The sequence below is a fragment of the Phyllobates terribilis genome, unplaced genomic scaffold, assembly GCF_046119375.1.
Source record: "Phyllobates terribilis strain yellow unplaced genomic scaffold, ASM4611937v1 Scaffold_9__5_contigs__length_417890890, whole genome shotgun sequence".
NCBI lineage: Eukaryota > Metazoa > Chordata > Amphibia > Anura > Dendrobatidae > Phyllobates > Phyllobates terribilis.
The window spans coordinates 302789161-302816086 of record NW_027362769.1 but is presented as its reverse complement, the minus strand read 5'-3'; the positions used below and the strand labels follow the sequence as shown (position 1 = coordinate 302816086).

At 42.0% G+C, this 26926-nt stretch overlaps 1 protein-coding gene across 1 annotated transcript in view; it reads right to left on the bottom strand.

Moving 5' to 3' along the window:
• CARD11 (caspase recruitment domain family member 11) overlaps positions 1–26926 on the bottom strand; it is a 192774-nt gene that overhangs the window by 116681 nt on the left and 49167 nt on the right. The window contains exons 2-4 of the mRNA XM_073647913.1: positions 22405–22614; positions 7852–7989; positions 4595–4920 (exon numbers count right to left, since the gene is read on the bottom strand). Coding sequence (XP_073504014.1) covers positions 4595–4920; positions 7852–7989; positions 22405–22603 — 663 coding nt within the window. The 5' untranslated portion in view covers positions 22604–22614. The remainder of the gene's footprint in view (positions 1–4594; positions 4921–7851; positions 7990–22404; positions 22615–26926) is intronic.

Genomic DNA, 26926 nt, shown 5'->3' with positions numbered 1-26926 from the left:
CATACAGTCTAGATCACGTGAAGTCATTATCGGTCTTTACTCCTCTTTGGTCAGACCTCATCTGGAATACTGTGTACAGTTTTGGGCACCACATTTTAAAAAAGACATAGACAAACTGGAGCAAGTTCAGAGAAGAGCGACCAGAATGGTGACTGGTCTGCAAACCATGTCCTATGAGGAACGGTTGCAGGATTTGGGAATGTTTAGCTTGCAAAAAAGAAGACTGAGAGGAGACTTAATAGCTGTCTACAAATATGTCAAGGGCTGTCACATTGTAGAAGGATCATCTTTATTCTCATTTGCACAAGGAAAGACTAGAAGCAATGGGATGAAACTAAATGGGAGGAGACACAGATTAGATATTAGAAAAAACTTTTTGACAGTTAGGGTGATTAATGAGTGGAACAGGCTGCCACGAGAGGTGGTGAGTTCCCCTTCAATGGACGTCTTCAAACAGAGGCTGGACAGACATCTATCTGAGATGATCTAGTGAATCCTGCTTTGAGCAGGGGGTTGGACCAGATGACCCAGGAGGTCCCTTCCAACTCTACCATTCTATGATTCTATGATTCTATGAAGTACCGTATATTCCGGCGTATAAGACGACCTGGTGTATAAGACGACCCCCCTACTTTCCTGTTAAAATATAGAGTTTAGGATATATTCACCGTATAAGACTACCCCTTTTCCAACGCATACCAAACACCGGTAAAAATTAAAAAAAAACAGATTTGAATTTAACATGGTCCTTTTTTAATTTAAATTCTTATGACATGCAGGTATATAGCAGGAAAACTGTCACTCATAAACATATTAAAATAGGGGGGACCCCACGTCATTTTTTGGGGGGGTCCCCCATTCTAATAGCTAGTAAAGGCTAGGTATTCAGCTGGGGACTGATATTAGTAGCCTGGGAAGCTCCGTGGGTATTACCCCCTTCCCAGACTTCAAACATCTGCCCCAGCCGTCTGCTTAACCTCCGCTAGAGACTATAATGATGGTGGATCCCACGCCAATTTTCTTTTTAAAAAATCCTTTATTTTAACACTAAATGACAATTGAGGGGTTAATAAAGATGCAGTCCCTAAATTATTATTAATTTTGTAATTAATTTTTCCCAAAAATGTTGACGTGGGCTTCGCCATATTTTTGTGTCCAGCCAGGTACAGCAGGCAGGAACGGGCTGCCCCCAACCACCAGCTGCCTATTTGTACCTGGCCGGACACAACAATATAGGGAAGCCCTTTTTTTTTTAATTATTTCATGAAATAATTAAAAAAAAAAAGACGTGGGGCTTCGCCCTATTTTTGTGTCCAGCCAGGTACAACTAGGCAGCTGGGGGCTGGAATCTGCAGCGCAGGAAGGCCCAAGCTTTCTGCCCCCCCCCCCCCCCCGCTGCAAATTGCAGTCCGCAGCCACCCCGGAAAATGGCGCGTTCATAGAAGCACCATCTTCTGGCGCTGTACCCAACTCATCCAGGGCCCTGGTGCGGTGGCTCACTGGGTAATAAAGGGGTTAGGGCCAGCTTGGCATTATCAGCTGGCCCTAAGCCCGAAATTCATGGGGTCACGCCAATATTAGACATGACCACCATGAATTTCTAGTAAAGTAATTAAAAAAAACACAAACACCCAGAATAAAGTCCTTTAATTGAAATAAAGACACAATTTTTTAATGTTCTAAATTAAACCATACTTACCATCACGCCCATTCCAGCTGAAGCCAACGATCTCCTGTAATAAAAGTAAAATAATAAAGCAACCTCATCCTTACCTTTCCATGGTTCCCAGGACCGGTCCAGCTCTGCTACATTCACATGACAGGCTGCACCGCAGCAGAACGCTGCCATCCAGCTTGCCATGCGGCAGACACTGAGAAGCGCAGGCATGCTTGTGCTCCTCAGTGTCTGACTGTGACGGCATCCAGATGAGCCGAGATCATGTCCAATGAACTCGGCTCACCTCATGCACGTCACTGACAGCGTGGGAAAATTCTCCTGCTCCCCGCATGCGCAGTAGAAGTTTCCCACGCTGTCAGTGACGGACGTCCAGGAGGTGAGCTGAGTTCATTGTCGGCTCATCTGGATGCCGTCACAGCGAGACACTGAGGAGCGCAAGCATGCCTGCGCTTCTCAGTGTCTGCGGGATGACAGGCTGGATGGCAGCGTTCTGCTGCGGTCCAGCCTGTCATCTCGATGTAGCAGAGCTGAAGCTGTCCTGGGAACCATGGAAAGGTAAGGATGAGGTTGCTTTATTATTTTACTTTTATTGCAGGAGATCGTTGGCTTCAGCTGGAATGGGCGTGATGGTAAGTATGGTTTAATTTAGAACAATAAAGAATTGTGTGTTTATTTCAATTAAAGGACTTTATTCTGGGTGTTTGTGTTTTTTTTAACTTTGACTATGGGGTTAGTAATGGGGGTGTCTTATAGACGCCTCTCCATTACTAACCTGGGCTTGATGTCAGCTGGCATTATAAGCTGACATCAACCCCAGCCCTATTACCCCCTGCCACCGCACCAGGGCAGCGTGGAAGAGCGAGGCTAAGTGCCAGAATTGGCGCATCCTATGGATGCGCCATTTCTGGGGCAGCTGACGGCTGGTGTTTCTAGCCTGGGAGGGGGCCAATATTCATGGCTCCCTTCCTGGGCTATTAATAACAGCCCCCAGCTGTCTGCCTAGCCTTTGCTAGCTATTAAATTAGGGGGGACCCCACGTCATTTTTTTTGGGGGGTCCCCCATTTTAATAGCTAGTAAAGGCTAGGTATTCAGCGGGGGGCTGATATTAGTAGCCTGGGAAGCTCCGTGGGTATTACCCCCTTCCCAGGCTTCAAACATCTGCCCCAGCTGTCTGCTTAACCTCCGCTAGAGACTAAAATTAAGGGGAACCCCACGCCAATTTTTTTTAAAATAAATCCGTTATTTTAACACTAGATGACAAGTACAGTAACCAGCACTGTCACTGTACTTCATATATATGTGACTGACATGTTTCTATCTATCTAATCTATGTGTGATGCTCTATCTTTCTGTTATAAATTGTCGGGTACAGATGCTGAATTGCCGGCCGGCTTTTTTAAAGAGACGGTGCATGAAAACACTATTATTTGTTTTAATAAATCCTTTACACTAAATGACAAGTACAGTAAGCAACACTGTCACTGTACTTCATATATATGTGACTGACATGTTTCTATCTATCTAATCTATGTGTGATTCTCTATTCTTTCTATTCTAAATTGTCGGGTGCCGGCTTATGCCGCTGCTGAATTGCCGGCTTTTCATATATTGTCACAGAAGCAATGCGAACTTCCCAGCTCCGGACACAGCGCAGCGCTTCTGTGACAAGTGAAAGCTGTCGGCACAGAAGCCCTGCGCTGTGTCCGGAGCTGGGAATACGCAGCGATGTGTCCGTTTCAGCACAGAAGCGCTGACTGTCTGGACCTACCGCCACCGTATTTTAACTCCCTCCACCTTATATTAACTCCGACATGGCAGGGATACGGCCACGGCAGCTTATTAACACCCCCAGAGTATCCCCGCATGTCAATTTCTGAAAGTTCAAAAGCATTACCGGCGTATAAGACGACCCCAGACTAGACAGAAGATTTTTCAGTCTTCAAAAGTCGTCTTATACGCTTGATAGTAATATCACAAATAAGTATAAGATTAAAAAAACAACTTTTTCACAATAATGATACCTAGAGCAATGAACGAGGGGTTTACCATTTTTTTCGGATATTTCGGTGAACAGAAAACACTGGTGTGAGATGAAAATAAAAAACTTTGTATGCTTCCTCATTTGTAAAATTGATGGCTGGTTCCATTTATGGTAATATCACACAAGGTTTGTCTATCTTCAGACCATAAAGCATAAACTAAGATTAAAAATGAAAGTAGAAAAGATTTTAAGGAAGCAACACACTAATCTTATGTGTTATATTGCTCAATACACATTCAAAGAAAGCGACACAATCTTCCCAGTGAGATGACCATAGTTCTCGGAAATAGGATTCCATGCAATTCTCTTAGGGGAAGGTGGGGAGTTACTAAGACTGGACTTTTAAAAGTTATTTTCCCTGTAGTGTTGCATCAAATTTATCAACGTATTGCGCAATGTGTGATTAGCTATTTTTATTTTAATATACTACACTTTTGTCTAGAAATGTTGCTCCACTTTTTATGCCACCTTCTTGCTGGAAGTTTTAAAAAGTCACCATTCATAAATCTGGCTGAAACCTCATTTTCTTAGATAACTGTTACAACTTTTGAAAAGTGGCTAGAATAGCGTGAAATTGCAAATAGTTGCAAATTTGTGAGCAAAAATGGCATGCACAAATTTTGCAACTTTTTGTTTCAATAGCCTTAATACATGTTACATGCCCCCCTTGTACCTTATTAAGGTTGGCCTGAGTTAAAAAGTTAGCCTTTTCCAGAAACAATGTAACTCTTGTTCATGGATTGTGTCTGGTATTGTACCTCAGCCCCATTTAAGTGACAGAATACCAGACACACTCTATGGAAAGGTGAGGCACTGTTTCTAGGAAAAGGTAAGCGCTTTCTAACTCGGACACACATATATAGTTTCTACTTACCTCAAGTTGTAAATCACGACTTCTCATGACAGCCATGTTCTTCTCCTCGCTAAGTTGAGCATATCTCATTGCTAAATTATAATTATCATCCTTTACTTTGATTAACTCATCATTGCAGTTGTTTCGCTCCTCCTTCATTTTGTTGTAACGTTCCTGAAATGTCATCAATTCTAGGTTCACCAGCTTTAACTGTTTTCTCTCATCCTCCAGAAGTCTTGAATTAGCCACAAGTTCACATTTCTGCACCTCTTTTGTCTTTAACTGTTGCTGCAATTTGATGACTTCGTTCATAAGGAACTGCGTGAGAGCTTCATGGCCTTCTTCCACTAAAAGAAGAACAGCCGGAACATTGACATGAATATTGCTTTTACCATGTGGCTTCATATCCCACTAACATTGGGTATGCGTTAATTCATGTAAAAATCTATCATCTTTACACTATAAGTCCCTTACCAATTTATTACTTATTTACAGCAGCAGCAGCTTAGGGAGAGTTGGGAGGCACATATACACATTAGATGTTTGGTCAGTCCTGTCGATATTGGCTGGTTTGGCTGGCTTTATTTTAAGATGTATGGACATGCTTCATATCAAACAAGAAACTATATAAATTGCTAAATTGTGCTCTCACACATTGCTTGTTCTCAGGACTACCATTAAAGAAACCGCGGTCCTGTGCAGGAAAAAAATGAAAGCCCTCAGCAACAGTCACATAACACCGCCATATAATGCCAATATTACATTGCCATTGAAAGTTTTACATGCTATAGGTACTTTTTAATATCATACATGAACAGGCATTATACCAACAAGTAATACTTTACAGCAATAGTCTCCTACTTGTGGCTCATCGAGTGTGGCAAAAGTAAAATCCCATTGTGGTAGTTGTATTTTTGCAGCAGATTGTGAGTTATATTTTTGCAGAAAATGTAGATAAACTGATTGGTAGTACTCACAAATGCAGAGCACAAAGTCATCAGACCAAGGAATCCTATTTGGTTTATCCATAGATGAACCGACAGCGTCTGAGGCGGAAATGGAAGTAGAAACAAAAGTTTATTGTGCCATATACAGAATGCAACGTTTTGACCTCATGAAGGTCTATATCAAATTTCACAAAAACTTTTATGAGGTTGAAACGTTGCTTGACAAAGACCTTCATAAGGCTGAAACGTTGCATTCTGTGTAAAGCACAAAAACTTTAGCTTCAACTTCCACACCCACCTTGGACTCTGTCATTCATCTTTGATTGGTATTTTTCTAGCAGACAAAATGTTATAGAAATGCACCTGTTTTTTCTGTCTTCTAAAAATATTTTACATATATACACTGCTCAAAAAAATAAAGGGAACACTTAAACAACATTATATAACTCCAGGTAAATCAAACTTCTGTGAAATCAAACTGTCCACTTAGAAAGCAACACTGATTGACAATCAATTTCACATGCTGTTATGCAAATGGTATAGACAATAGATGGAAATTATTAGCAATTATTAAGACACACTCAATAAATGAGTGGTTCTGCAGGTGGGGACCACAAACCACATCTCAGTACCAATGCTTTCTGGCTGATGTTTTGGTCATTTTTGAATGTTGGTTGTGCTTTCACACTCGTGGTAGCATGAGACGGACTCTACAACCCACAGAAGTTGCTCAGGTAGTGCAGCTCATCCAGGATGGCACATCAATGCGAGCTGTGGCAAAAAGGTTTGCTGTGTCTGTCAGCGCAGTGTCCAGAGGCTGGAGGCGCTACCAGGAGACAGGCCAGTACACCAGGAGACGTGGAGGGGGCCGTAGGAGGGCAACAACCCAGCAGCAGGACTGCTACATCCGCCTTTGTGCAAGGAGGAACAGGAGGAGCACTGCCAGAGCCCTGCAAAATGGCCTCCAGCAGGCCACAAATGTGCATGTGTCTGCATAAACGGTTAGAAACCGACTCCATGATGGTGATATGAGGGCCCGACGTCCACAGATGGGGGTTGTGCTCACAGCCCAACACCGTGCAGGACGCTTGCCATTTGCCACAGAACACCAGGATTGGCAAAGTCGCCACTGGCGCCCTGTGCTCTTCACAGATGAAAGCAGGTTCACACTGAGCACATGACAGACCAGAGTCTGGAGACGCCGTGGAGAGCGATCTGCTGGCTGCAACATCCTTCAGCATGACCGGTTTGGCAGTGGGTCAGTAATAGTGTGGGGTGGCATTTCTTTGAAGGGCCGCACAGCCCTCCATGTGCTCGCCAGAGGTAGCCTGACTGCCATTAGGTACCGAGATGAGATCCTCAGACCCCTTGTGAGACCATATGCTGGTGCGGTTGGCCCTGGGTTCCTACTAATTCAGGACAATGCCAGACCTCATGTGGCTGGAGTGTGTTAGCAGTTCCTGCAAGAAGAAGACATTGAAGCTATGGACTGGCCCGCCCATTCCCCAGATCTGAATCCGATTGAGCACATCTGGGACATCATGTCTCGCTCCATCCACCAAAGTAACGTTGCACCACAGACTGTCCAGGAGTTGGCGGATGCTTTAGTCCAGGTCTGGGAGGAGATCCCACAGGAGACCATTCGCAACCTCATCAGGAGCATGCCCAGGCATTGTAGGGAGGTCATACAGGCACGTGGAGGCCACACACAATACTGACTTGTTTTAAGGACATTGCATCAAAGTTGAATCAGCCTGTAGTGTGTTTTTCCACTTTAATTTTGGGGGTGACTCCAAATCCAGGCCTCCATTGGTTAATAGATTTGATTTCCATTGATGATTTTTGTGTGATTTTGTTGTCAGCACATTCAACTTTGTACAGAACAAAGTATTCAATGAGAATATTTCATTCATTCAGATCTAGGATGTGTTATTTGAGTGTTCCCTTTATTTTTTTGAGCAGTGTATTAAGAGCCCTATATTACATAATCTTTAGAGATTAATAAGGTGAACCTTTTTTTCTTCAAACGGATGGTATTGCCCAAGTTCCATTATTGTAAAATGAGCCATAGGCAAAAATACTGTACACACTCACAATTTCATCTATGGTTATTTTTTTATTGGAATAGGGGAGTAAGATTTAACCAAACTCAGTCCAATAATCCCAAATCCACCCCCCCCCCCAGTTTTCTGCTGCCAAGAGATTATCTAAGTGCTCGCATACACATCAGATTGTTGGCTGATTCTGCTGAATCCAGCAGGTCCAACCAACAATTATCTAATTTTAGGATTAAAGATTTCTAGATTGTTATTCCAAATATCTCTCGCTTACCAACTATTGTAGAGAATCTTCTTGTGGGCTCTTTTCCTGTAACTAACTTATAGAGTTCAGGGTAGTAAAATTCAAGACTTTCCAAGAAGACAATATACCCTCGTTGTCCTTTAGTATGAAGAATATCCAGGAGCCGCCCTTCAGATAGAAATATGACATGAAATTCCTCATGTTATGTCAGTTACTAGTCTTCCTCAAAGACATGAAATCATTTTTAAACATATAACACTTTTTTTTCCTGCCTAATATAATCAACAGATGGAATAACTTATTTGTTTTCAAATATTTTTATTGATTTATATGATAATAAGGAAAGATAAGGTAAGAATGGGGTAACATAGGAGGAAAAAAAATTGGGAAGTTAGGGGGAAAAAGTATATGGGGAAACAATACAGGAAGCCGTATACATAAGTTGGATCAATCAGCATAAGAAACATTTTTTGAAACAATCTGATTATACAATTAACATTAAACCAGTTTAATTAGATTTTAATCAATGGACTCATTTATTCTTAGTTTTGGAGTAAACTTATTAATAAGTTCCATCTTAACAAATATCTCTTAGTTTGTTTATACCTTATTGCAAAATTGTATTCAAACGTGTTGTGTATAGAAATTCTATCTATTATTTCTGTTATATTGGGAGGGTTAGGATCTTTCCATTTAGTTGCGATCAGATATTTAATTGTTAGGAGTACATGAGAAACTATGTGTCAAAGTTTGCTTTGTAGATCCTCTATACCTATTGAAAATAAAACTAATTGAGGAGTAAGTGGGATATTAACATGCGTTAATTTAAAGAAGAGACCTTGTATATCTATCCACATCTTCCTCAGAACAGGACAATTCCAAAAAATATGAGATATATTCCCAGTCTCTCCACAGTTCCTCCAGCAGAGGGGAGAATGAGCAGGATATATTAAACTGATTTTTTGGGGTGTATAATACCACCTTGAAAATACTTAATAATGCGTTTCTTATAGTGTTGCACAAGGTGTGTTAGCATATGCGATGTTGAGAGCTTTTAAAAGATGGTCATTATCAAACTTAAAATCTAACTCCTTCTCCCAGGCTAGCATGTTTGATCCTTTAACTAAAGAGGAATCTTCATTGAATTGTTGGTAGATTTTCTTTGTTTCCCAGAAAAGTGCAGTTGAAGGATTATTTAGTAGATTAGTGATTGTTAGAGGGAATTTAAATGAGATACATTTCTTTTTTTCAAGAAAAGAGTTAATGACTTGCCAGATACTAAGTTCCTTATCTGAGATCTCAAATTCCTGTTGTAAATTTTGGAAGAGAATTAGTGAGTCACCCATAACAATGTCCTTTAAATTAGTGATAACTTGCTTTTTTCCATGATGAAAGATTTAATTTAGTAATCAATATTTCTAATACCGCTAAAGAAGGTATAGTATGTAATTGGAAAAAAAATGTGTTCTTTTTTGGAGAGTTCTTGAAGTTGTTTCCACCCCATTATGGTTGATTTCAGAAATGGGTCTTTAGGAAGGGGGAGATATTATTTATCAATCAAATGGGCTATGATTAATGCGGCAAGAGGTTTATCCTCAATAAGGGACTTTTCATTCTCATTTGTCCATTTTTGACTCAGTTTAACAACACTTGCTAGGTAATAGCCGTGTAAGTTTGGCACTCTAAAACCGCCTCTTTTTTTCCCCTTAACTTATATAGACCTTGCTACTCTAGGTTTGTTATTGCTCCAGGTGAATGTTACTAATTTAGTTTGTAGTCTTTGAAATCAAATTTTAGGAATAAATATTGGAACGGCTCTCAGTACATATAATAGTTTGGGTAGTACTATTGTTTTGTAGGAAATGATTTTGCCAATCCAGGATAGTTCAACCTTAGAAATATTCAATAAATCAGATTGAATAGTTTTCTGGATATTGGAGAGAGATTTTCTTCAATCAAATTTGAAAAGGGGGAGGTCAGTTGGATTCCAAGATAAGAAATTTTCCCTCGTCCCCTTTTAAAGGAAAATTCTCTCTTCATGATATTTTGTAAGTCTTCATCTATTTTGACTTTAAGTATTTGAGACTTAGTTTCATTAATCTTATATAGGGAGATCTTTGAAAAGAAATCGAAAGTATCTAATAGATATCTAACTGAATTTAGAGGGTTTGTTAAAGAGAGTAAGATGTCATCGGCAAAAAGTGTTATTTTATATTGTTTTGAGTTTAACCACATACCTTTAATTTTTTCATTCATCCTTATACTCTCCGCTAACAGTTCAATAAACATTGCAAATAAGGTTGGTGATAATGAGCAACCTTGCCTGGTTCCATTAGTCAAACTAAAGTTGCTAGACAAAATGTTATTAACAAAAATTCTTGCAGATCGTGAGGAGTATAATCCAGTAATTAAATGAAATATATGGCCCTTAAAACCAAATTTTCTAAGAACTTTAATTAGGAAACCCCAATGGACCCTATCGGACACTTTCTCAGCGTCGAGGGCTAGGAATAATGAAGGTGTCTGTTTCTTCTCCATGAAAGACAAAAGATTTAATGTCTTCCTTGTAGCATCCATGGTATGCCTACCAGTAATAAACCCTACTTAGTCTTGATTTATTAGGTTAGGAAGGATCCTCTGAATTCTAGTAGCTATTGTTTTTGCCAAGATTCTTGTGTCTGAATTTAGTAATGAAATTGGACGATAGTTTGCTACATCTTGAGGATCACCTTTATCCTTTGGTATCATAGTAATGATGGCTTCTAACATTTCTTTAGGAAGAACCCCGTCCTTAGATACCTGATTAACTAACTTCGTCAAATATGGGACCAATTGTTGGGCATGTAGTCTATAATACTCATTTTGAAGTCCCATCAGGTCCAGGAGATATGCCTTTTTTAAGAGAATTAATTGTATCTAATATCTCTGATTCGGAATAAGGGCCATTTCAATTAAGTAATTCATCTTATTTTAATGATGGTAATAGGATATTGGGCAAAAAATTCTTAATTAAAATTTTGGAAGGTTGTTGAGTATCTGTATCATCTTTTAGATGATAAAGGTTTTTATAAAATAGAGCAAAGACTTCTAAAATATCCCTTGGATGCTTACATATTTAACCCTTGATGTCGTATTCTATTCATAAATCATTTAGAAGGTTTGTTATTTGAATGATAGAAGCTTGTTTTAGCTGACTGAACAATTTTATCATAGTCTCCCGATAAAACCGTTTTAAGTTTAATTCTAAGTTTAAAGATTTCTTTGTGCAAATTAGAAAGAGGGTTGTCAATTAGAGCGGTTTCCAATTCTTTAATTTTTCCAAAATGGAATCTATTTTGTCCCTATGAAATTTTTTATGTCTGCTGTTTAGCTGAATAAATAATCCCCTCATAACAGCCTTATGAGCTAACCATAAAGTATGTATGGAAATCTCTACTGTATCATTTTCCTTATAGTAATTCAATAAGGTATTTTCTATCTCCTTTTTATATTTAGGGTAGTGCACGATATATGTGTTACACTTCTAGTGTTTCTCATTTTTAAAAAGGAGGGCCTAATCTGATACCTAAGGTGACTGGGGAGTGGTCCGACCAGGATCTTGGCTCAATATTGACAAAACTAAATTTAGGTAGCGTGAGTAAGCTTGTCAATACTAGGTTATTTCGGGAAAGGATTTATGTCTATTAGAAAAATGTTTGTGTTCCACTGAGGATGAGTTCAGACACCTGAATACATTGAAAATGTCTTCCTAAGCTAGCCATGGATCAAGTGTCTGGCGAAGTTGCCTTGATTTAGTCGAAGAATCAAGGATACCACTGGGAACAATGTTAAAGTCGCCAAATATCACAAAGTCACCTTTTTGATGTTCATGAATTATCTTTAATACCTTATTCAAAAAGGTGATTTGACCTTTATTTGGAGCATATACATTTACTAATGTGAAAATATTGTAATTTATCTTGCATACAAGAATAATATAACTTCCATCCTTATCATTAATTTCTGATAAGCATTCAATGGAAACTGAGTTTTTTTATAAGGATAATAACTCCTGCTTTCTTTTTAGTATGTGAGGATGTAAAAGTACAGAAAATTTTTATTAGTAAATTTAGGGGGATTAATTGAGGAAAATTTGGTTTCTTGTAGCCAATGATATCCGATTTAGAGTTATTTATTACCTTCCATGTCATAAATATTTTTGGTGAGCTATTGAGTTCATTGACATTAAAGGAAAGAAAGTTAAGACTCATTTATTAATATAACATTGATTATTACTTTAAGATAAATATACATATTGCTCAAAAATTTAAATGAGATAAACAAGATTATAATGATCCTTACTTTGACCTTACATCTGAAAAAAAAAACATTGAAAAGCTAATTTATTATTTGTGACAGTTATCAAGAAGTAAAATATGAAATCTATTGTTTTTTATCAGAAAAGAGTGAAGATGGCCACATAAATAATGTACCTAATGAGCCTCAATAAAGGAGATCCTGTGGATGTATTAAATAAAATAATTGCTGTAAGACGTATGGTATAGCATGAGATACCGTATTTTTCAGACCATAAGACGCACTTTTTTCCTCCAAAATTTTGAAGGAAAATGGGGGGTGCGTCTTATAGTCTGAATGTTGGGGGGGGGGTGTGTATATTTATGTGTGGTGTGGGAGGGAGCGGTATCGGTGGACGAGCGGGGCACAGGAGGCAGCAGCCGCCTACTGCAGCCTACACTGTCCCCGCTGCTAAAGAAAATTAATATTCACTGCTCCCCACGCCCATGGGGCGTGGGGAGCACTGAATATTCATGCTTCTTAATAGCGGTATACAGTGTAGCCGCGCTGCGGCTGCTGCTGCCGGCTATCTCCTGTGCCTGCTGTTAAAGGGCATGAATATTCAACCTCTCTCCACGCCCATGGGTGTGGGGAGGGGGTGAATATTCATGCCCTTTAGTGAGCGGGCACAGGAGATAGCCAGCAGCAGCAGCCACAGCACGGCTCTGCTGTGTGCCGGCTATGAAGGAGAGTGAAGTCACTGCTCCCCGCGCACACAGACCCGGCGTGGGGAGCAGTGATTTCCGGCAGCTGATCTCTCCTTGTGAGCCGCACATGACAGTGACGTCATGCGCGACTCACATGGAGAGATCAGTGCAGGCAGACCGGACGCAGCGCTAGAGGAGAGAGAAGAAAGGTGAGTAGGAGTGTTTATTTTTTTTTAATGTGCAGCCTGATGGGGATTAGGGGGACCATGCATACTAGGACAGGGATTAGGGGTGCCATGCATACCAGGACAGGGATTAGGGGTGCCATGCATACCAGGACAGGGATTAGGGGTGCCATGCATACCAGGACAGGGATGAGGGGTGCCATGCATACCAGGATTGTGATGAGGGGTGCCATGCATACCAGCATAGGGATGATGGGTGCCTGCATACCAGGATAGGGATTAGGGGTGCCTGCATACCAGGACAGGGATGAGGGGTGCCATGCATACCAGGACAGGGATGAGGGGTGCCATGCATACCAGGATAGGGATTAGGGGTGCCATGCATACCAGGACAGGGATGAGGGGTGCCATGCATACCAGGACAGGGATGAGGGGTGCCATGCATACCAGGATAGGGATGAGGGGTGCCATGCATACCAGGACAGGGATGAGGGGTGCCATGCATACCAGGACAGGGATGAGGGGTGCCATGCATACCAGGACAGGGATGATGGGTGCCATGCATATCAGGATAGGTATGAGGGGTGCCATGCATACCAGGATAAGGATGAGGGGTGTCATGCACACCAGGATGGAGGGATGCCAGGCATACCAGGATGGGGATGGGGACCACATATAAAAGGAAGGGGGGTGGCATATATACCAGGATGGGGGATATTGTCAGAATTGGGGGACATTACCCCTATACCAGTGTCAGCAGAAGACCCCTTCCCCCTTAAAAGTGCATCATGACCACATTTTTTGCTTAAATTTTTATTTTTTTATTTTCCTCCTCTAAAACCTAGGTGCGTCTTATGGTCCGGTGCGTCTTATAGTCCGAATAATACGGTATTATGGTATGGTATGGTGGACTACAATTTGAGCACTGTGTGTAGCCCATAAAACTGTCACCATTGCTTTATGTATGTGATCTATTTTGTTTATTTGCTGTATGATACATTCTAACATTCATTACTACTATCTCGCAAAATCTAGAAAAATTACGCTTCATAGAATATGAGTAAAATAGACCTCATTATTCCTAACAGCTGAGGACTCGAAAGGATAGGGCCTGTTGTGCAGGTTATCAAACTTAACTGGTTGTGGATTGTGAATTTCGAGAATTTTCAAAGGTATATTGTACTTTGCCACAGAAAAGGTTGGTACTGTAATGCAGCGACTTGCTGGCATTATGGTAATGGTCCAGGATGTGTTTTACCTGACCATGTACCTTCCCCCTCAGGTGACTGGTCACATGACTGTGACATAGCACAGGTCCTGCGCACACAGAATGTCTGTCTGATCACATGACTGTGACATCAGCAAGGTCCTGTCAGTATGTGTGTGTGTGTGCACGTGATGCATATATAAACCCTGCTTGATGGGAGACAGGTGTGTTCTGTGAGAGAGGCGTAAGGCCTGTTCCCGTGTGTGTGGGGCATCGACCGTGTGAGGCCTAGTGAGGCCGAGTGGAGCCTGGATCCTGTGTGGATGCTAGTGGCCTTGGAAGGCAGAGGCTTGAGTAAGAGTCCTGAAAGGCAGAGCCTGGATCCTGTGTGGATGTCAGTGGCCTTTGAGGGTATGACGGCTGGAGACCCCTACCTGGGAAGCCGCAAAGCCACAGTGGTGGCGGAGTAATGGACTGAGACAGCTAAACCCTGCAAAGGTAATACCCTGTGTTACAGTACAGCCCAAAAGTTTGAACACACCTTCTCATTTAAAGATTTTTCTGTATTTTCATGACTATGAAAATTGTACATTCACACTGAAGGCATCAAAACTATGAATTAACACATATGGAATTATATACTTAACAAAAAAGTGTGAAACAACTGAAAATATGTCTTATATTCTAGGTTCTTCAAAGTAGCCAACTTTTGCTTTGATGACTGCTTTGCACAATCTTGGCATTCTCTTGATGAGCTTCAAGAGGTAGTCACCGGAAATGGTCTTCCAACAATCTTGAAGGAGTTCCCAGAGATGCTTAGCACTTGTTGGTCCTTTTGCCTTCACTCTGCGGTCCAGCTCACCCCAAACCATCTCGATTGGGTTCAGGTCTGGTGACTGTAGAGGCCAGGTCATCTGGTGTAGCACCCCATCACTCTCCTTCTTGGTCAAATAGCCCTTACACAGCCTGGAGGTGTGTTTGGGGTCATTGTCCTGTTGAAAAATAAATGATGGTCCAACTAAACGCAAACCGGATGGAATAGCATGCCGCTGCAAGATGCTGTGGTATCCATGCTGGTTCAGTAAGCCTTCAATTTTGAATAAATTCCCAACAGTGTCACCAGCAAAGCACCCCCACACCATCACACCTCCTCCTCCATGCTTCACGGTGGGAACCAGGCATGTAGAGTCCATCCGTTCACCTTTTCTGCGTCGCACAAAGACGGTGGTTGGAACCAAAGATCTCAAATTTGGACTTATCAGACCAAAGCACAGATTTCCACTGGTCTAATGTCCATTCCTTGTGTTCTTTAGCCCAAACAAGTCTCTTCTGCTTGTTGCCTGCCCTTAGCAGTGGTTTCCTAGCAGCTATTTTACCATGAAGGCCTGCTGAACAAAGTCTCCTCTTAACAGTTGTTCCAGAGATGTGTCTGCTGCTAGTACTCTGTGTGGCATTGACCTGGTCTCTAATCTGAGCTGCTGTTAACTTGTGATTTCTGAGGCTGATGACTCGGATAAACTTATCCTCAGAAGCAGAGGTGACTCTTGGTCTTCCTTTCCTGGGGCGGTCCTCATGTGAGCCAGTTTCTTTGTAGCGATTGATGGTTTTTGCAACTGCACTTGGGGACACTTTCAAAGTTTTCCCAATTTCTCGGACTGACTGACCTTCATTTCTTAAAGTAATGATGGCCACTCGTTTTTCTTTACTTAGCTGCTTTTTTCTTGCCATAATACAAATTCTAACAGTCTATTCAGTAGGACTATCAGCTGTGTATCCACCAGACTTCTGCACAACACAACTGATGGTCCCAACCCCATTTATAAGGCAAGAAATCCCACTTATAAAACCTGACAGGGCACACCTGTGAAGTGAAAACCATTTCCGGTGACTACCTCTTGAAGCTCATCAAGAGAATGCCAAGAGTGTGCAAAGCAGTCATCAAAGCAAAAGGTGGCTACTTTGAAGAACATTAGAATATAAGACATATTTTCAGTTGTTTCACACTTTTTTGTTAAGTATATAATTCTATATGTGTTAATTCATAGTTTTGATGCCTTCAGTGTGAATGTACAATTTTCATAGTCATGAAAATACAGAAAAATCTTTAAATGAGAAGGTGTGTCCAAACTTTTGGTCTGTACTGTATATGGACATTAATATGGACATTGCTATTTTATTACCTTGCTGAAGGCTGTTACTTGGGCCACTTGGGCCTGTCTGCTACTTGAGAGACTCCCGGATGTTAAGTGTGTAAACATGCCGGTGGCGGACTAAGATGGACGGTGTGAACTGTGGTTTATGAAGTGTAACAAACTGCAGCATTAAGAAATACTGGAAGGACATTGCTGGTGTGCTTTGATTTACCCGGTGCAGCGAGTATTCCCCATTATGATGACTAGTGCTGCCTTACATATGGTTCGAGAATGCGGGCAACTGCAGCCCGGTTGCTAGGGGCAACGGCACAGGACAAGTGTAGATTAAAGCATCTGGCTGCAACTCGGTGGGGTTGCGAAGATTGGCGTCGCATTCAAACCTGGTTTGCTGTGGCTCGGCGGGGCTCACCAAGTTTAAAGCATCTGGCTGCAACTTGGCAGGGTTGCGAAGGTTGTCATTGCACTCAAATCCGGTTTTGCTGTGGCTCGGCGGGGCCACGAAAATTTTTCCGGGGAGAGCGGTGTGTGAATAGTGTCCTGAGGAAATACAGGAGCAGATAAAAATGGCTGTGAAAGGAGCAGCAACTGAGTCTGAAGCTATTGAGCGATTAGAGCGATTAAAGTGCCTGTTAAAACCGGAGCAGGTATTTGAGAAACGTCTACTGGACATGAAACTGGACATGGTGCAGGAACCACAGGAGCCGTGGGCACCGTATAGAATGGTGGCAGTGGACCATTCTATGAACTCTCCGGGGGCGCCAGTGTTGTCCCAGAGTGCCCGGGGAGGTGGTAAGAGCTGTTGTGAACTAAGTCCTAAGACTATTGCTGATTTTTCTTGTAAAAATTCCCCTGCCGGTGTGGTTGTTAAAAAGGGGGCGGAGTCTAAAAAAGGGGCGGTTGTTCAAAACAGCGTGGAGGATAGAAAATCAAAAAAAATTACTGGTGGTGGGTTGGTACCTCCTAAAAATGACAATGTGACCGTTGATAACGGGGTAGCTCCAGTAGAAGGGGGTGACGTCAAAGTGGGAGGTGACCTGTTAGTCCACAACACCATGGGGAGTGACACAGACCTCGTAGCTGACGGTGACACTACGAAAGTAGAAGGAGAGGTCAGTCAGGAGGGGCTAGACGAGGTGAGAAAGTCCCCATCTCGTAGACGGCGCAAGGGCCACAAAAAGGTTGCTCCTGTAGACTTGGCTGAAAATGAAAATAAAGAGAATGTAGTACTGTGTGCCTTTGCTTCAAGTGTGGATCCTCCATTAGAGGTAGAAGAGGAGGTGACGTTGCCAGTAGCAACCTCCGGTACGGTACCGAGTCAGAAGGATCTGACAGCCCTGAAAGAGGAGGCGGCCAGTCGTGACCAAGAGCTGGAGCCTATCGGCCAGGAGGGTCAGAGTGACGTGCAGCAATTATGTGAAAACCTGGGGAACATGTCCTCAGACCAGTTGATCCTGGAGTCTGAACAGCAGAAAATACACCAGCTTATGAGGAACTGGCAGCGAGACGTGGAGCAAAGCCACACGGAAATTAACCAGTGGAAGGAAATGTTCTACGCAATTAAGGAGGACCGCCGCAAAATCAAGGAAGAGGTTTTGCAGTTGAAGCTTGAGAAGGAGGCGCGGCAGGATGGTGTTTCTGGACGCGAACAAATCCTAGAACGACTGCGCAAACAGCTCAACCAGGAGCTGTGTGACTCCAAGAAGGAGTGTGGTGAACGCAGTAGGGAACTGCAACAGAGTAAGAGAGATTATGAGGATCTCCTCAAGGTGAAGAAAAAACTAGAGGAGGATAAGGCGGGTGCAGAACAAGTGCGCCAAGTGGTTGAGACCACTCTGCAAGACACCCGTGAGGAGAATGATAATCTCCGGGGAAAGACCCTAGATCTGGAAGCTCAGGTGAAGGAGCTACAGATGTCCTGTGATACTCTCCAGAAGGCGGAGACGTACCTTAAGGAAACAGTCAGCAAGATGGAAGCTGAGCGAGAGAGGATGGAGGAGTCCATCGGAAAAGCCACAGACCAGGGCCAGGACTTGACCGCTGGTGATGGGAGGTATGAAGCAGATACCTCCTCGAGTGATGTGGGCTCGGAGGGTTCGGTGGATGTCGAAGCCGAGATCAAGCAGCTCAAGGAGTTGCTACAAACCCAGTGGACGCAAGAGAAGCGTGAGAGACTGGCTATTGAGAGCCGAGTGGGCGCATTGGAGACGGAGAGGTCTGAGAGAGCTCTGCTGCTGGAAGAGCAGTTGAAGCAGGAAGAGCTTCAGAGACGGGGCGCTGAGAGGTGAGTGGCGGAGCTAGAGGAAGAAGTTTCCGGGCTCAAAAGTCGCCTGACAAAGTATCACTCAGTGAACGAGGCCTTCTTGGAGAATGAAAAGGGCGAACACGTTGCACTCACTCCCTTATACCATGAGAAGGTGGACCTGAGGAGAGCTAAGAGAGGGTTAACCACAGATAAATAAGAGATGGAAGTGGTCAAGACGGAAATTCCTGGAGTTGTAGCTGTGAGTCAACTCAGGGAAAGCATACAGGGTGAAGAAGCTGGAGATCAGTTGTCCCTGAAACATGAGCTGGTTGATCGTCTGGAAACCACTGGTGAGCCCGAAATGTCTCGGTACAAGTGCCTCGTAGATATACCCGAGGATTTGAGGGAAGAATGCACCAGTGAGTCCGTGCATGAGGAGTTTAAGAAGGCCGTGGGAGCCTGTAAGGTGCACTTGACCTCAGAAGCTAAACAGCTGGTGGTCCTGTCCACGACCGAAGTCTCAATGAAGAGGGTGGCTATCCTAAGTGACATGCACTGGCGATGTATTCGCACGAAGCGGTTTCTCCGGTTGAAGACGGAACAAGCCGTTAGACAACTGGAGTTGATGAGGAAAGCTCACAGTATGCGTGAAGAGGTCATTCGGGTGCCTCATGTTCTGGTGAGGAAGCTCGTTGGGAGAAATGGTCGAGCCATGCAGGTGATGGTCAAGAAGTCTGGTGTGGTGAAAGTAAGCAGTCCACGTGATCGTCAGGACTGGATACCAGACGAAGACAGCAAGGTATCATTCTCCGCTGTAGGAACAGAAGAAAGCCTGGGATATATGCGCATGCTGTTGGAGTACCGAGTGACCTACCTGCAAGAGGTAGAACAGTTGAATCTCGCTAGACTGCGAGTGGATAGACAGCATCATCTGAGTAGCAGAAGATGGCAGCCGTCTAGAAATTATGAGACCAGACAGAGAAAGGGCCCCCTAAATAACAGAACAGCTATAGCTGGAGTTAGGGACCTTTCAAGATGTCCTGAGAGTAGTGGGGATGGGTTTAGAGGTAGTGAGACCTCCAGTAACTCAGGTTTGAGCAGCCCATACAAACGACCCAATAGAGGACGGGACATTATGGAGTCGAACCGGACCTTAGATACCAGGGCATGTGAGTCACACCGCTGTATGACTGACCGCTGGGAGCGGGGGAGACCTGACAAGGTTACGACTGACCGCTGGGAGCGGGGGAGGTCTGACAAGATTATGACTGACCGCTGGGACGGGGGAGACCTGACAAGGTTACAGCTGACCGCTGGGAGTGGGGGAGCTCTGACAAGGTTACGACCCGGAAAGGTGACCTGACGAAGTCAGTGACAGTGACAAATGGTAGGTCCCTAAGGAATGGGCTAATGTCATTGACTAATATTCCAGGGGCTGAACAGCGCAATTGACAAGTACATGGTCTCTGTATGAGCTGTGGGATATGAGGTGATTGTGTATATTATGTGTTCAACCCCACAAGTTTGAACAGAGGGGGGGGGATATGTAATGCAGCGACTTGCTGTCATTACGGTAATGGTCCAGGATGTGTTTTACCTGACCATGTACCTTCCCCCTCAGGTGACTGGTCACATGACTGTGACATAGCACAGGTCCTGCGCGCACAGAATGTCTGTCTGATCACATGACTGTGACTTCAGCAAGGTCCTGTCAGTATGTGTGTGTGTGTGCACGGGATGCATATATAAACCCTGCTTGATGGGAGACAGGTGTGTTCTGTGAGAGAGGCGTAAGGCCTGTTCCCGTGTGTGGGACACCGACCGTGTGAGGCCTAGTGAGGCCGAGTGGAGCCTGGATCCTGTGTGGATGCTAGTGGCCTTGGAAGGCAGAGGCTTGAGTAAGAGTCCTGAAAGGCAGAGCCTGGATCCTGTGTGGATGTCAGTGGCCTTTGAGGGAACGACGGCTGGAGACCCCTACCTGGGAAGCCACAAAGCCACAGTGGTGGCGGAGTAATGGACTGAGACAGCTAAACCCGGCAAAGGTAATACCCTGTGTTATATGGACATTAATATGGACATTGCTATTTTATTACCTTGCTGAAGGCTGTTACTTGGGCCACTTGGGCCTGTCTGCTACTTGAGAGACTCCCGGATGTTAAGTGTGTAAACATGCCGGTGGCGGACTAAGATGGACTGTGTGAACTGTGGTTTATGAAGTGTAATAAACTGCAGCATTAAGAAATACCGGAAGGACATTGCTGGTGTGCTTTGATTTACCCGGTGCAGCGAGTATTCCCCATTATGATGACTAGTGCTGCCTTACAGTACATAAAATTGGACTAGGTGAAATAGGACTAAAATATGTATAAATGGGTTAACAACAGGCACAGTAATAAGAAACAGAGGGAGGCTATTAATTAAACACACTATGATTAGGTCACAGTTAATTGTGAGGTATCATGGGGGTCAGTAATGGGCCATTTTCTAATTAATGTGCTTCTTAATTACCTTGTAGAATTATAACATTTACAAATGATAGTAGGCTCTTACGATATAAAGATAACTTAGAATGACAAGAGGATAATTTAAAGCAACCCTCTACCCTCAAACCTAAATGTGACTATACATTCCTTGTGTCTATTCACAATACCTGGTGCCATTTATTCTGCACCACAGCCTCTAACTGAGACTTTGGCAGAACATTCTTCTTTTCCTCAAAATGGCCTCCACAAACGCATGATGAGCACTGTGGAAATGTGAAACATACATCCCATGCCTTTCCATTGGTGTGGTATGGATCAACACTGATAAAAAAGATGCTGTCTCTATCTAGTGGCAACGAAAAGCAGGGGAGGAGTAGTTTAGGCTTTCAACAGCAAAAGAGGAACAGAGTAGAATGAGCTGGTAGAAAAACAGAAGGCACCAAGTATGGTGACAAAACTTGGGAAATATAAAGTCACATTTAGGTTTGGAGGTGGAAGGTTGCTTTAATTTTTAAGAGGGATTTGGGGAACATGGAGACTCTCAACCATAAATGTCAATTAAAGTTTGAAGTAGATAAATGTAAGGTCATGTATTTAGGAAGATAAAGCAAAATGTATAATTATGTATTAAATATTAAAACACTGGGTAAAACTGAAAATCACTTGGGGATATTGGTGGAAAGAAAACTCAACTCTGCTCTGATACCAAGGCAAATAAAATTATGGAATACAAAGAGGCATAGATGCTCATGGCAAGAACATAATTTTACCTTTATACAAGTCACTAGTGTGGCCACACTTAGAATACTATGTATAGTTTTGGGCTTCAATCTATAAGAACAGCACAGCTGAACTACAGTGAGTGCACTGGATAGGTGATAACTTGCTGATCAGTGAGGGTCTAGCTAATGGGACCCGAACCGATCAGTTTAACAGTGAATTTTTATCCCTAGTTACAAAATGGAGTGGTAATGTAGATGTCAGACCGCTGCTCAATTAATTTTCTAAGGGGCTGCCCTAAAAAACTAATCTCAATACTCAGCAGCTCCATAAGGAAATAAAATGGAGTGGCGATCTAGCATTTGCACAAATGCCCAATTTTAAAAGTCTAAAAGTCATTCTGCCGTCCAATGCTGGTTCCATCAGACAGTGAGGATTGCAGTTCCTAGACAGGTTCTTCAGTATGGAACAATGATGGTTTTATATGATTTAAATTCCAACCTATATAATACATAATGGCCATGTTCTTTGAAAAGACCACCCTCAAAAAAGGGCACTTTTCGGCTGAAAGAGGTCTGTATATTTTTAGCAAATATTTGAACAAGCCTTACCTGACCGGGTGGTCCTTGATAACAATAGCATAGAGTTGAGAACTTCTTCCTCATCCTGTTCATCAATTACCTTACATTGCCGTAAATAAGGTGTTAACTTTGCAGGATTTATGTAGCGGCTGAGCATATTCCTATTGGTTTCAATATTCTCCCACAGTTCATTTTCCTCATTTTTTAAAGTGTCATTTTCGTTATCCATTTTGTAATATTCTAAAGAATAAGAAAATAAATAAAATTTAAATCATTCTAGTCTTTAATTTCTGTAATTAATCTGAGTATTTTTGAAAGTGCACAATACATTCCTTCTTCATTATGAACCATACACTTAGAATGCTAATTTAGCATGCTGTAATACAAGGATGCATTAAATAATAGAATTGTATCAGGCTTACCTTTCCTCCGCATGCCCTCCTTTCATCAATCTTAGATTTATGTAGTCTAAGGTTAAGTGCCCATCATATTGTGGTTCACGTATAGACCAATTAACCTGGCTTACCAACAGATTGATGACTACCTACAGACTGAAGTACCACTAAAGTTCATCTTTTAATGTGTAATTTCATTGTAATCTCGATAAGCTTGTCAATTAACTACATGTTGACCTCCAATAAATGCATGTGTGCCTGCTCTCTATTCTGAAGTGTCGCTCTAAAACGTCACACACAGACGGGCTTCCCATAGCTAAGGCAGAAACAGTTTATTACTGTCTCTACCTTCTCTATCACAGAATAGGGAGCACTGATAACGCTTCCTCCTTTGACCCAGTGATCATGTGATTGCTGGGTCTAAGGAGGGTGCAAAAGCTGCTGGTTCGAAGGAGACCTAGTCATCTCTGCTATGCAGCCAAGAGTCTAAATTTCCATTGTAACTAGGACGAGTATACCACTCCCAGTTACAGGCAAAATCAGATAAAAAAGTATTTAATTTTTTTTTTCCCCAAGATTTTCTATGTGATGAGCATGATCCCAATCCAACTCCCCGTTTCCTTCATACGCTCTATCAACCAATTAATAGCCAAATTTGTTTGGAAATACAAAAAAGCCAGACTACCTTTGAAACTCTTATTACGCTCTAAATGCAGGGGAGGGGCGGGTTTACCTAACCTAGCCTTCTATCATCAAGCCATCCTCCTAGCAAATTGGTTAAAATTAATAAGATGGGCGGAGAAGGGTCATGATTCGCACATTGAAATACAAATCTTGGGAAAACATGCATCGAAATATTTATAGACAGATTGCCCCGTTCCAAGGGAGGGATTGGGGGATATTCTCCTAGCCACTCTACAAATCAGACGTGCACTGATTCCAATCCGAGCACCAACTTGTAATTTTATAGACAAAATTCCAATAGGACTTATCCCCTACCTCTTCTCTCTGGATTTCACAGATCCCTATGAACTGTGGTCATCCCTACCACAAAAACCCATTTCACATTTGCTACAGGGGAAAATTCCTTGTGTTAACGGTTGGCCATTGGAGGCCGGGAAACGCCCACTCAATTATTTACAACATCTACATATTGCCCATTATATGAATTTGACTAAAAAGCTACCTCAACCCCGCTCTAAATGGCTCTGGTTAGAGATTCTAACAAAAGTTAACCATCCTGTTTCGAAAATGGTATCTAAACTTTACTCTAATCTCTCGAATATGGCAGACAATGCCTTACCGTTATTCTTACACTCCTGGGAGACTGAACTGAATATCCATCTCTCTCCACAGGATAAACAAAAGATATGCCTCAATTCACATGGTTTTTCACGCTGTGTGGTATCCCAGGAAATGGCTTACAAATTGCTATCGCGCTGGTACTATACGCCGGATAAACTTTACCATTTGGGGCTAATTAACTCCCCTCAATGCTGGAGGTGTGAGGGAGCGTGAGGCACTTTGTCCCATATCTTCTGGTTTTGCCCGGCCCTTCAACAATTTTGGTCTGGGGTTATGGGGGTCATGCGTTCTCTCAAAATACTTGAGTCAGATTTGACGGCTGTAGAGGTGCTTTTGTCCCTTCCCACAGATAACTTCCACCCAAAAAAGCATGAATTGGCCCCTCTGATGTTAGGAGCGGCAAAGCAACTAATAGCCCTTAAATGGAAACAGCAAACCCCACCAACGCTAGAAGAATGGAAATGCAAAATGAGAGACCTATTCAGGTTAGAAGAGCTGACAAGTTGGGACTCTTCGACCCACGATAAGTTCATGAAGATCTGGGCACCGTGGACACCATATACGGGGTGACATCGCCTCTTGATCCCTGGGTGTTTGGGGGACGCCACAGTGTTCTACTGAATAGCCAACCGCTATTGGGTGTTGTAGATAAAAATATTAACTTTCCATATATATTGCCAAATTTTGTAAGGAGACTCGGGGGCACGTTGCCCTATAGATGATAGAAATGGGTTTGTTAGTTCCTCTTTTTGTATACTCAACATCGGTATACCTCAAGAATTGGCTACATTTTTAAGGATGCGTTAAAACATCACTGATACTCTCCTGTAATTGGGTTTGTTTTTTGACTTGTTTTGATTTGCATTATTTCTCTGTTAAGAGAAAATTGTTAAATTCTGTATTTACTGTGTCATAACTGTGTAGCGCAGTAATTATGTTTTCTCTATTAGTGGTTCAAATCTGTGTCTTTGTGTTACATAGTCTCTCTTCTTTGATTCTAAAATAAAAATAAAGAATTGGAAAAAAAAAAGTATTTAAATTTTGAATTTCCCCCTAAAATGTCTTTTTTGACCTAGAGGAGGCAGCAAATGTGAAATAAATGAAAAATAAATAATTAAAATGCAGGAAAAAATAAATAAAAAAAAGTTGAGGTCAAGCTGTTACTAGCCCTGCCCCTATGGAAAAAAAACTAAATCTGATATCTAAAAATGATTGCTATAGAAATGGGAACAAAATTTAAAATGTGTTTTAGTGGTTCTTATGGCCATAAAAAAGGGAAAAATGTGAAAAAAAACACGTATTTCCTTTATTTTCACACCAATATCACCAAAAAAATGGGCAAAAAAAATAAAAAAAACGAGAGTATAAAAATAACATAAAAATTAGGCCCCACGTATCACAAAAAAAAGGAATGGGGGTATATTGCCCAGTCTTAAACTAGTTAAAAAGGACCTTTTACCAAATATTTTTTTTATTTTGATCTGGACACATGATGTCATAGTGGCTGCAGAGCAGAACCCAAATAGTTTTTTTACTTTTTCATTTTGCCTCACCTTTGCAAAGATATTAGCAATCAAAATATTTGGCACCTAGTGAGTTAACTTTTGTTAAAGGGGTATTCCCATCTCCAAGATTCTATCCCAATATGTAGTAGGTGTAATAATAATATTAGCAAATACCTCCAATTAGAAACGTAGTATAGTTTTTTTTTATTCGCTATGTCTTTCCTCATGTGCAGGCATTGCAGGACCTTAGGTATCCATGCTTACGTCCACTGATAAAGTGACAGCTAGTTGCTAGTGGTCGTAACCATGGATATCTAAGGTCCTGCAATGAGGAAAGAGACATAGCGAATCAAAAATACTATACTACATTTCTAAAAGGAGGTATTTGTAATATTATTATTATTATTATACCTACTACATATTAGGATAGGATCTGGGAGATGGGAATACCCCTTTAACTAAAGTTAACTCATTAGGTGCCAAATAATTTGATTGCTAATATCTCTGCAACGGAGATGCAACATTAAAACTAAAGAAAAAGATTTTATTCTGCATGCAGTCACTTTTACATCGTATGTCCAGTTCAACATGAAAAATTAGGTGTAAGATCGCCTTTAATGTTTTTTTTTATTATTTTTTAATTTTAAAATTAAAAAAGAACAGCTAGTAAATAAATATTACTTAGAATGCTCATTCCAAAAGGTAATAAAGACAAAGTTACAAATAAAAAATAAAATTGAACCATAAAGCATATATAAAACATAACCATAAAATATATTTGGAAGCGAAACAAAAGAAAAATTAAATTACACATAACAAGACTAAGACTGGACCATTCGAAGGACCAGAGGGCACTCATTACAGGTGGAAGAAAGGCGATTCGGGTAGCTTAATAGGAGCAGCCAGACTGTGGAATGCCCGACCACAAGCGGTAGTAATGGCAGACATTATAACAGCTTGTAAAAAAGGGCTGAATGATTTCCTCATTACATATAACATTTTGGATTATAGATAATTTAGTGCCAAAAATATATAATTGGTGGAGAAAGGGTGAACTTGATGGATCTACCGTAGGTCTTTTTTCAACCTATGTAACTATGTAGCTATGCAAGACTGTGACGCTAGTCACTACTCACGGACAAGCTGTGAGGTGGGGAAGTCAAAGAGTCCGAGGTCAAAAGCCAAGAGGGTACCCCATAAACAGAGGGGTGAGGCAAAGGCATAGTCAGATTACTGTCCGGGATCAGAATTCCAAGATGGTAGCGTATAAAGACAAAGGGGCAAGGCAAATGAATGGTCAAAGGCAAATCCAAGGTCCGGGATCGGGGTCGGGTTACTGAGCTGTCT